General features: G+C 30.9%; 1 protein-coding gene across 3 annotated transcripts in view; it reads right to left on the minus strand.

Annotated features, from left to right (window-relative positions):
- Positions 1-388: 388 nt before the first annotated feature.
- The window catches only part of LOC134688249 (pyridine nucleotide-disulfide oxidoreductase domain-containing protein 1-like), a 41016-nt gene continuing 29127 nt past the window's right edge, over positions 389-12277 (minus strand). The window contains exons 7-15 of one of the 3 annotated variants that reach the window (XM_063548754.1): positions 11355-11376; positions 11119-11257; positions 10662-10753; positions 6215-6329; positions 4747-4862; positions 4077-4199; positions 3542-3679; positions 2544-2616; positions 389-576 (exon numbers count right to left, since the gene is read on the minus strand). In XM_063548754.1, the coding sequence (XP_063404824.1) occupies positions 401-576; positions 2544-2616; positions 3542-3679; positions 4077-4199; positions 4747-4862; positions 6215-6329; positions 10662-10753; positions 11119-11257; positions 11355-11376 (994 nt within the window). In that variant the 3' untranslated portion in view covers positions 389-400. Of the gene's footprint in view, positions 577-2543; positions 2617-3541; positions 3680-4076; positions 4200-4746; positions 4863-6214; positions 6330-10661; positions 10754-11118; positions 11280-11354; positions 11377-12186; positions 12209-12277 lie in introns of all 3 variants that reach the window. The other 2 variants (XM_063548755.1, XM_063548753.1) reach the window with 2 other exon arrangements.

The raw sequence follows: 12277 nt of genomic DNA on the forward strand, positions 1-12277 counted from the left end.
CATATTTATTGTAGTGGTTTTGCCAATCTCTGTAAGCAAAAAATATAGAAAAGTTGTTATTGATTGAACATTTGAATTTATGGTTCATGAAACCAACAAAAGTGGAAATTTTTGAAATACTATGGCTTGTATATCTCAGGCAAAGCTGTATTTGGCAAAAATTTTAGGAATATTAGTCCTCAATGCTCTCCAACTTCGTTCTTTATTTGGCCTTTTTAACTTTTTTGGATTCGAGCGTCACTAATGAGTCTTTTATAGACGAAACTTGAGTCTGGCGTATACTAAATTTAGTCCTGGTATCTATGATGAGTTTTTTTTTCCCAACAAAAATAGAGAATCTACAGGAAGTAATTTCAAGATGAACATAGATAAAAACAATGAATATATAAAGCTAAAAATTTTAATCAAAGAAATCCTCTAAGTCAATATTGGGTTCCAATAAATGTTCTTTGAATGGGGTCAGATCTATCTGGTTTAGAATTAAATTTTCAAATGTCTCTTCTAAATCTGTTTCACCAATCAAAATAGCTCCCTGTAATCGGCCATTTTGTAACACTACTTTGATGTACTCCAAATCTGTAAAGAGAAAAGACAAAAAATAGTTTCATAAATAATAGTAGAATCTAGACACACCATGTAATTTTGTAATTTTGTAATTTTGGGGCCCTTTATAGCTTGTTGTTCGGTGTGAGCCAAGGCTCCGTGTTGAAGGCCGTACTTTAACCTATAATGGTTTAATTTTTAAATTGTTATTTGGATGGAGAGTTGTCTCATTGGCACTCACACCACATCTTCCTATATCTATACACCATGGCACAGTTAACCATGATGAATGACATTGCATATACATAGCTGTAGAGTTTCTGATGACAGTAATTTTTTGCTTGTAATCCATAATTGATGGAATGAAAACCTGATGTAAATATTTTAAGATAAAGTAGTATAACCACATTTGATTGAAGGTTTCTTTTTCAGTTTTTCTCATGTCTAATTTTGTTTTTCATTTCTTTGTTGATGTTCATTTCATATTTTACGGCACCATATTTCGCCTCAGTCTAAAATTTGATTTTTTTGAAAGATTATGTAGTTTAGGCATTCCAAAGCTTATCCATCTCAATAATATAACGTGACATTTACATGTACTTACTAAAAGTTAATCAAGTGTATCTTAAAAACAATTTTGATAAAGCTCACAATTTATCACAATTTTTTTCTCATAAGGAAACAAAATCTGCATTAAAGAGAATTAAATATGTACTAAGAAACACTGTCACCTCTTACAAAGTAAAGGACCCTTGTGGGAGGATGTCAAATAAAGCACAAACAATAACCTTGACCCTTGACCTTTCATCTGTCATTGTGGTCATGATATCATAAAAACACAGGCTTAATTAATAGAACCATTTCTCAAATTTCTACATAAATAATCTTCCTGAATACACTGTTAATTAATGACATAATTTATCAAATTTTCCACAACAATGTTTTTCTTTTCACAAATTTTACCTAATTAATTAGAATCCTGATTACAATCAAGAATGACGAAAAGACGAGATATATATCGTTATGAAAAGTGTCAAATGTCATCTTCAATAACTTTGTTGTTTGACTTGCAGGGTGAAAATAACAATTAAAGAGTTAGCCAGTACCTATCTCTTTTTTTTGTATATGGTAATTTGTATAATTTTCATCAAAACATCATCATTTGTAAATGACTAAAAATAGAAATAAGAGTCCTATTTAGTAAAGCATCCTATCATAATTTAACATAACTTCAATAGCTGTCTCCTTAAATATGTGATATGAAAATGCTGAGTTGTCTGGGTTTGATCTCATATAACACACATCAGTCATGACTCATGTGAATACATCAGATACTTAAGATCAAGAAAATGTTGTCTGCATAAAATATCATACCATGGTTAATGTCACCTAACTATGTTTTTTTAAGTAAATAGAGGGGTAAAATTAGAAAAGCTGTTAAATTTTTGAGAGGAAACTATACACCTTATCGCTATTTGTCCGCCATTACTGGATATCACAAAGGTTCCCGTAAAATTTTGACGTCATAAAACAAAATATCTGACGCCACAATAGAAAAGTGATTGTCGTATGCCTCAAAAGTTCAAGCGGCCAGGTCACCCGGGATTAGTTTAAACATATTTATTTATAGTGGATTGGGAAACAAGTTTTGCAACTTATATTAATCCCTTTCCACTTTCCTTTCACCCGGGATTAACAATAAGGTGTATTACAACCATTCCATGTGTTAATTTGTAAGAAAGACTAGGCATACAGATGTATAGATAATGTCACACAAATTGACTTATTCGATTTATTACCGAAATATTTAAACAAAGAATACCTATGTCATAAAGTCCTTTTCATTGAAATTGGAAAAAAAGAATTCCCAGATCTCTAAAGGATCAATCCTGAAATCCTGAGTTTAAAACACATGATCCTGACGTCCCAAAAAAGGTGGCCCCCCTCAAATATTGTCCTTCAAAATTAGTAAACAGTAAACTAGTATCAACTTATCTTACCTTTGGTTACTCGTAATAATAATTCATAATCATTGCCTAATCCCTGGGCATTAAATCTCCCTAACAATATCACCTGTAAAATAAAATGGAAATGTTAGAAAACCCATCCACAGCTTGATACATTCACAGAGGTCAAACAATTGGGGCAAGTATGGATTCAATATTCAAGATTGATACAGCTCCGAATTACGGTAAAAATCTTTTATACAGCATAGGTTTTTTGGCATAGTATGAATGTGGTCCAAGAAACTTAAAAATTTGACATTGGACAATCACCTTTAATAATACAACATTCATAATCTTGATGAATATGATTAGAATCAGTATATCAAAGATCTCCAAGAATTCAATTTTAGTTGAAATGAAACAAAGTTCTATTTTGGACCCATTTGAAAATAGTTAGGGCCTTTAGGCCAAAAATTATATCACAATCTTCCTATTATGGCATGGAACCATATCATACAATTTCATAGAGATCCTTGGCTTGTACTTAATAAACTGTCAAAAATTCACAAATTCCTTGTTTTTGGCCCCTAGTTCCTGAATGATTAGGGCTATAACCCCAAAAGAAGTTTCTTCTTTTCTCTTTTTTTTTATAGAATGGATATTGATGAAACTTTACAAATTTATAAAACAAAACAATAAAATATAACATGTTTAAGGGGAGATAATCTAATTAACATACTTCAAAATCCAAACAGTATTGTGGGATGGATGGTATAGTATTATGACTTCACTCACAGTTCATGTTTCATCAGCTAAGGAATGTAACTCTTGATCTGTAAGAGCTAAATCTTGGAAATCAAAGCTGACTTACATCCACTTCATTTGATCTTTAGAGAATAGTTGTGAAATTGACAATCATACCACATTTCCTTATTTTTATAATGTATTGTATGGTTATTAGTTTAATATTAAAGCTGTTGTTTCAGAATTAATAAAGATTGTGTGTACATTGTATAGATAAATTAAAATATTGTTTTTTTTTTACAAATTACCTTGTAATTAAAAAAATTTGTACAATGGGCAAAAAGTTCGAAGCAGAAATCTAATTGGATGTCCTCCTTTTGACCGTCGGCTACCATACACATTGCAGAATATACACCCATCTGTCTTGCTTGTGACCACAGTTTCATCTAAAACAAAAAGTCATCTTGTAAAACTAGGTATATGGGAAAATAGAGAGGTTATGATTTAAACATGTATATTATTATTGCCAAAGTTTAAAAAAAAATAGCTGTCAAAACTGCAAGACCTATTATTTGCAGGAATGAATGTAATATTTTTTCTGTCTATGAAGAAATAACATAAAAAATGTGGTGCACACTGAATAACCCATGTAGCTGTTTATTTTAAAGTGTCACTGTGTGCACCACATTTTTTATTTTATTTCCAATTTAATTAAATTGTTAGCTATTTCCCTTGCATTTGAATTCTAAAGTTCATAAAACATTTCTTGCAACAGTTTGGAATAGAGTTTGAAGAACAAAGAACGTATTTTGCCTTTCAATATATCTTAAGCTAACACCTTACCTGAAACCAGTGTTGTGATAGTTCCCATGATACTGTACAGATGTCACCTGCTGCATACACATCTTGAACTGTCGTCTGCATATGATCATTGACCTTGAATCCTCCATCTTCAGCTATTGAAAACTAAAAATAAATTTGATGCATTCTTTAAAAAAAAATAATGTTTGCTTAAAAGTCATGTGATATAGTGTACATGTAATTAAAAATAACAATAATTTACAAATTTGCAGATCTTTGTTTAAAGAAAATTTAACATAATACTCGTACTGCTACTTTTAAAATAAATTTGAATGTGTTGATCAGACACAGATGTTGTCCCTGCATGCATATAACAGTATAAAGGGATATAACTCAAGAACTCTAAAAGTGATTCTACCCAAATTTGTACATGATCTGAGTTTTGTGGTAATAAGCATTGTGTATATGTTTCATAACATTTAGGTGAGGCAAACTTCAGTAAGAGAACAAAAGCGAAAGTTCATCTTTTTTCCATTTGTAAAGATACATAACTCTAGAACAGTTAAAGTGAAGACACCAAAATTTGAACTTGATCTTTTTTTTCCATTTTTGTAGCACTTACAATACACACTATCATTACCTGATTACCTATCAAGAAGGGATCTGTATTAGGTGTTACACCTGTAGCACTAACAATACACACTATCATTACCTGATTACCTGTCAAGAAGGGATCTGTATTAGGTGTTACACCTGTAGCACTAACAATAAAATCACAGCCATAAACTTTGTCATTGGTTAACTGTACATAGACAGGCCAACTTTTATCTGAAATAGCAATGGAAAGACACATAATTAGACTAGCAAATCTTCAAGATAGATTTCAATTCCCATCATAAAATACTGGAGTGATCTTTCTTTGTACTAATAATATAACTCTGTATTTTTGTCAAAAATCAGTTCCAATAGAAATTCACAATTCTCACTGATTCTGTTTTAAAGAGAAAGCTTGATTGTGAATACCTGCTTAACAAAAGTTATTTATAAAACCATGATTTAAGTATTTCAATTCTCTGATTTATCTACAAAATGAGGGAACTATAATGAAGATTTATGTACAGTGTATATTGTCTGAGTAGAACAAGAGTTTATGTTAATAGACCACTTTCGAGTTCATCCGTCACCGGAAAAAACTTGTCAATTATACGCGCCTTTATCATCGTCATTTGTGCGTTTAGGGGCGTCATCACTTCCTTCCAATGTTGAGCGAGTGGTTGGAAAACTATAATTCTATATTGTACGAATTATTCGGCAAATTGAATTCTCAAAATTGACAATCAACACTGCTGTCATTAGGGAATTGTCAGTAAGTACCTACAGAGCAACCATTATTTCTAGTTTATCCTGCACAAAGACGATCACTAAGACGCTTGATGAGCGTAAATAGTGCAGGGATACAGGCGAGCCCCTCTATCTGGTAAATGACGTCATAAAGGCGTGTATAATTGACGAGTTTTTGCCGGTGACGGATGAACTCGAAAGTGGTCTATTGAAATCAACAATATGCTCTATCGTGTACATGAGCTTTATTCATAGATACAAACACTTATTGTTTTACTTTTGAAGAAATTTGTGTTCCAATTCTTTAAAGAGATGACATTACCCAACTTCCTACATCACTCTCAAGAAACAAAAATCTCACTATTTCCTTCCAAAAAAGGGACAGCACAATACTGTCAAAAGCATTTTTTTTTTAAACTAAAGATGAGTACATGTATTTTTTCAAAGATGAGAGCTGTAACATGTATGCAACATTATATTGCATAAATGACAGTTAACAGTAACTAACCCCTGAACAATATGAATAAAAATAATGTTTTTTTCAGAGAGGCTCAATAAAACTCAAATATCAATCAAGTAAGATGAGTCTGACAGCAAGGTAGTCTCCATTTTTTTATTTTATAGAAATCATTAAATGACAACTGCTTTTGTAAAAGATAACATGTGTTATTTTTAAAGACCAATCAGTCCATAGATTTCTGGTTTTCTGATAGGTCTGCTAAATGACATGACCTAGATAGTTACCTAAATTTCCGATTTTACAAATTCTATTAAATAAATGATTCACAATAACATTGACAGGTGCTTAAAATTCTACAATAATTGTTAATCAAACTCACCACAGATAAAACTTTCTGGTACATGAGATTCTGACAGACCAGCTGACTCAAGTTCTTCTGGACTTAATAGTCTCTGAATTTCTACTAGATACTCCACATGGACTTGATGGGAGGTCTGTAACACAACAGATTTTATCAATTAAAATTGGGAAAGGAAAGTGGGGAATATGTCAAAGAGACATAATCCAACAAAAGAGCAGATATATGTATCTTGGGTTTGCTGTATCTTACACACTTATTTGTGTATCTAGGATTTACTGCATCTTTCACAATTATTTGTGTATCTAAGTTTTGCTGTATCTTTCACACTTATTTGTGTATCTAAGTTTTGCTGTATCTTACATACTTATTTGTGTATCTAAGTTTTGCTGTATCTTACATTCTTATTTGTGTATCTAAGTTTTGCTGTATCTTACATTCTCATTTGTGTATCTAAGTTTTGTCGTATCTTACTCACTTATTTGTGTATCTAAGTTTTTGCTGTATCTTACATACTTATTTGTGTATCTAAGTTTTGCTGTATCTTACATTCTTATTTGTGTATCTAAGTTTTGCTGTATCTTACATACTTATTTGTGTATCTAAGTTTTGCTGTATCTTACATTCTTATTTGTGTATCTAAGTTTTGCTGTATCTTACATTCTTATTTGTGTATCTAAGTTTTGTCGTATCTTACTCACTTATTTATTTATGAAGGTTTGCTGTAAATTATACATATTCATGTATCTATTAATTAGGTTTGGTGTATTTTACTCACTTTTTTATGTTTCAAAGCTTCTCTGCATCTTACACATTTATTTGCATTTCTTTTTTTGTTACTTTGTATTTATCTTAATTAGATTGTATGGGTAACGATCTTACTGACAGCAACCTAAAAGTTTTTCCTCAAATAGGATTGACTTTCTACAAATTTGTGAAATCAAGAAGTACCGCCTACTTATACATGCTTTCCCATATTGCAGCATGCAGTCGTGGGTCTCAAAACCAGTTGAAGGACAAGATTTTTTCACTTATAATTCCTACAAGAATATATAACTATCATTTTTATCTTTATAATTTTTTAACCTTAGAACTGTTAATGAGAAGTGTGTACTTAGTAATCCATTATTATCCACATCTACTATTGCTTAAATTTAATCCAGCAATTTTATATGACACTAATTACTCTGCTATGCTCATCAAGTCAGATAAATCTATACATTTATGTATTTTTGATCCTGAGAAAATCCAGTAGCTCATGTTTTTTCGAAACAAAACTATCATTAAGATTACCATGGTTAAAATCATTTTAACATGATTTTTTAAATTCCCTTTTCAAGCATTAAAACTTGATGACATGGTTGTATAGACCTTTTTTGTTGTTTTTGCATTAAAGTACTGTAGTACTGTAGTAATTCTATGTTCTCATTAAATTACTATGTTCTCATTGAATTACTATGTTTTCATTGAATTACTATGTTCTCATTGAATTACAATGTTCTTATTGAATTACTAATATGTTCTTATTGAATTACTATGTTCTCATTGAATTACTATGTTCTCATTGAATTACTATGTTCTCATTGAATAACTATGTTCTCATTGAATTACTATGTTCTCATTGAATTACTATGATTAAATAATGAGAAAATAATAAAATTTAACTTATAAATAGCATGCATTCTTTAAATATCAAAATTGATATCTACAAAAAAATGGATCTACAATTCTATTCATCATTATAATATTCTTGTAAGCTATTATTTTCATAAAATTTTGTAAAGTTCAATAGACGTAATTATGTCCAAAGAAGGAATTATAGTGAAACACAAATATAATTTGCAACTTCTAAATACAATAATACACCAGATATTACTACATCCTTTTCGAGGGAAATTGGTAGATAGAAGAAAATTGTCATGCCCATGATTGTGTCAAGTCATATAGTTGTAATCAAGATATAACTGTATTGTAAGACATTCATATAATTTGTAACTTCTAAAAACAACAATTTTCACCAAACACCACCTCGTTATTTTCAAGGAAGTATAAATATGAATAGACAATTATAATTTTCATGATATTTTCTTCAAGTCCAATCATAAGTTGTTATTAGGTACAAAGATGTAAATGTAGTAAAACACAAATGTAGTTTATAACTTCTAAATTCAATAATTTGCCAAATACCACATCATTATCTTCAAGGAAGTCGAAATACAAAAAGAAAAGTATATTTCATGATTTTTCAACATCCAATAGTAGAGAGTATATCAACCAGATGATTGAAACTTACATGTGATATGACAACATTCATTATACACTTATAGCAAAATACCAGCTCTATGTCAACAAAGAAGGCTGTAATTGGACCAGAAACTAATAATTTTTTGAAATTTCTAGGTCTTATGTCCATAATTAGGTCAAACAAAACTAAACTCTTAGGTGATCTGTATCTCATCATTATCAGATAATAATCAAACTGATGCTGTTTTATAGTGATGTTTAATAAAAAAAAAATCAACAATGTATCATAATGGTGTGTCCAAAATTTGTTAAGAAATGATAGAATCATATGGGATTTAAAAGGCATATTTTCAAGACATATGTGTGATTGCAGTTGACAGAAACATGACCTAATTATCATGATTATGGCTATTGTGTGCTTCAAAAATTTAATGTTAAAATAAATTATAGTACATTTAAAAGTTTTCTTCATTGTCTTGAGTCTTTCTTGTAATTTTTAGACTTGTAAACATGGATAAAAAGAGGAGCACATTTGGTTCTCATAGTTAAGTTCATATTAAGTTTTAAACCATTTTGCCCTGTAGCAGCATTAGTATTAGTTTAATGGAATGAGTGATTAATGAACAGTTAAGGGATGTCATTTGACTGACACAGTGTGACAATATCTCAAATAAACAGTCGCAGGGGAGCTAGAAATTGCCTCATTTTGTGATCTTAAGAATAATGGTCTTTTTCCTTTTTTAGCCATGGCATTGTCAGTTTATTTTCAAACAATGAGTTTGAATGTCCCTCTGGTATCTTTTGCCCCTCTTTTTTTTTAGGATAAAAGCCTTACCTGACAAAAAAAATTTCACAAGAAGATTTTCCAGATAGGCTAATGGAATTTAAACCAAAATAATTTGAACTATATGAATTAAGAGATCATCATTGTGACATTAAATTTGACATTTCTAAAGTGCTCAGATCATCAGAATTTTGGTGCAATCAAAGAGATATAATTTTTATAAAGATGAGCATATCTAAAACTTTTTATTACTCAAGGGTAACATCATACCATGTTCTTTGTCAAAGATTGAAGACTTCAGCATGTGGGAAGAACCCAGAGGATTTCATCGAGAATTGCAAAGAAAATTAACTTTTTTTAAAAGCTGACCACATTCACTATATGTCAGCATTGATTGTAAATTAATCAATAATTTTAATTTAGTTTAAAAAGGTTGTAAATTCTCAATAGTATTGTTGACATTAATTGAAAATGAGACTTTTATTACATATAAAACTTTCCTATACCCTTTAATTTTTATTAAACAATCATGAAAAAGAAATTATATTCTTCTATTATCACATGATTATAAAAGTTATATAAACACTTTAATAAAATAAATTATTATTATTATAAAATAATGTTAAAAAAATCTTCAGATTTCACTGTTTTTGCTTTATGAGGGCTAATTAAGAGTAAATGTTGTTTTTTTTTTCAGTGAGAGAATGAAGAAAATGGTAGACATGACATTAATAATTTGACTAGACCTTGAATTACCGTAAAGTTATATACATGATAAATCTTATTTATATTTGCCTGCTTTTATAAGCCTAGTCAAACAGAGATTTGCAAATACAATTTTGACATCACAATTTTGTGTTTAAAAATACGGTTGTAGTCCTTATAAAATCATGTTAGTCCACAATTGTATATTTTTTTTAATCAGTTTCATGATGGCATAGATGAAAATAATGAGTAAAGTTTTCTATTTACTGCCTTACCAGGTCAGATTATGCGCATTCATTTACAACAGATTTTATAAGATATGATAAGAGTTATCTCCCTTAACACAAGTTTTATAATTCATTCTATAGAAGTTACATCTCATTTTTAGGCGTCCATATAAAAAATCATGTATGATTTTCAAAAGATACTTAAATTCTCAATTTGAAAATAGAAAAAAATCATTTGTCCACTTTCAACCTATGAATAATATTCTGTATGCTTCTTAATTCTTTTTGTTTTAAAAGATTTTTTTTTAGTTGTTTCAGTGAACATACTATTCAGACAGTTGGTTATCATATTATCTGCTCATATGATACTATATTTGTACACTTGTCTATTGATAACTGTAAGTCCCCCTCTAGATGATGTTTGCTTCTGTATCTTCAGCTTATTGAACTAAAGCTCAAAACTTTTTTTTATTCATATTTTTTTTAAGGTACAATAAAACAAACAAACCTGCATTGAGCCAGTCATATGTAAATGAGCTGACCAGTCTGGACCAAGAGCGCCTCCTAATTTTGTTGTGGAACTTGCTAAAGATTTGTCATCTGAAAAAATCAAGAACACACTTTTGTGATCATAACTGATGAATTGGGGTCTTATACATGATATACTATACGAAACTGAAATGCATGAATTTAAAATATTTAATAACAATTGTGTATTTACACAAAAATGGGCTTACTGTATCAGAAAATTAGACACAAAATGTTTTATTTATGAACCTGTGTTCTTTGGGTGTGATATGGGTGGGCTGCCCCCCCCCCCCCCCACACAATACACTTTTCCCCCTAATCTCACATCCCCACTTTTTTACCCCCTATATTCTACATCCCAAAACATGTCTTTCATCCCCCTGTTTTTTTCCACAAAAAAATATTCCTTCTTTAAAAATAATGTGAGAACTACTTACCTTCAAGAGTGTATTTCAATCTTTTTGAGGGAGCTTCTTCTTTTGATTTGTCTTTATTGAGTGATGAAAGGAAGAATTGAGCTGCACCAGGATCTACAAACGTACTGGATATACTCTTATGTTTAATGGCCCAGATAACCTCACAACCTTCAATCTCATACCTATAAAATATACAAACATGGTCAGATAACCTCACAACCTCATACCTACAAAATATACAAACATGGTCAGATCACCTCACAACCTTCAACCTCATACCTACAAAATATACAAACATGGTCAGATAACCTCACAACCTTCAACCTCATACCTACAAAATATACAAACATGGTCAGATCACCTCACAACCTTCAACCTCATACCTACAAAATATACAAACATGGTCAGATGACCTCACAACCTTCAACCTCATACCTACAAAATATACAAACATGGTCAGATCACCTCACAACCTTCAACCTCATACCTACAAAATATACAAACATGGTCAGATCACCTCACAACCTTCAACCTCATACCTACAAAATATACAAACATGGTCAGATCACCTCACAACCTTCAACCTCATACCTACAAAATATACAAACATGGTCAGATAACCTCACAACCTTCAACCTCATACCTACAAAATATACAAACATGGTCAGGTTACCTCACAACCTTCAACCTCATACCTACAAAATATACAAACATGGTCAGATCACCTCACAACCTTCAACCTCATACCTACAAAATATACAAACATGGTCAGATCACCTCACAACCTTCAACCTCATACCTACAAAATATACAAACATGGTCAGATCACCTCACAACCTCCAACCTCATACCTACAAAATATACAAACATGGTCAGATAACCTCACAACCTTCAACCTCATACCTACAAAATATACAAACATGGTCAGACCACCTCACAACCTCCAACCTCATACCTACAAAATATACAAACATGGTCAGATGACCTCACAACCTTCAACCTCATACCTACAAAATATACAAACATGGTCAGACCACCTCACAACCTCCAACCTCATACCTACAAAATGTACAAACATGGTCAGATCACCTCACAACCTTCAACCTCATACCTACAAAATATACAAACATGGTCAGATGACCTCACAACCTTCAACCTCATACCTACAAAATATACAAAC

Source organism: Mytilus trossulus, chromosome 10, assembly GCF_036588685.1.
Source record: "Mytilus trossulus isolate FHL-02 chromosome 10, PNRI_Mtr1.1.1.hap1, whole genome shotgun sequence".
Taxonomy (NCBI): domain Eukaryota; kingdom Metazoa; phylum Mollusca; class Bivalvia; order Mytilida; family Mytilidae; genus Mytilus; species Mytilus trossulus.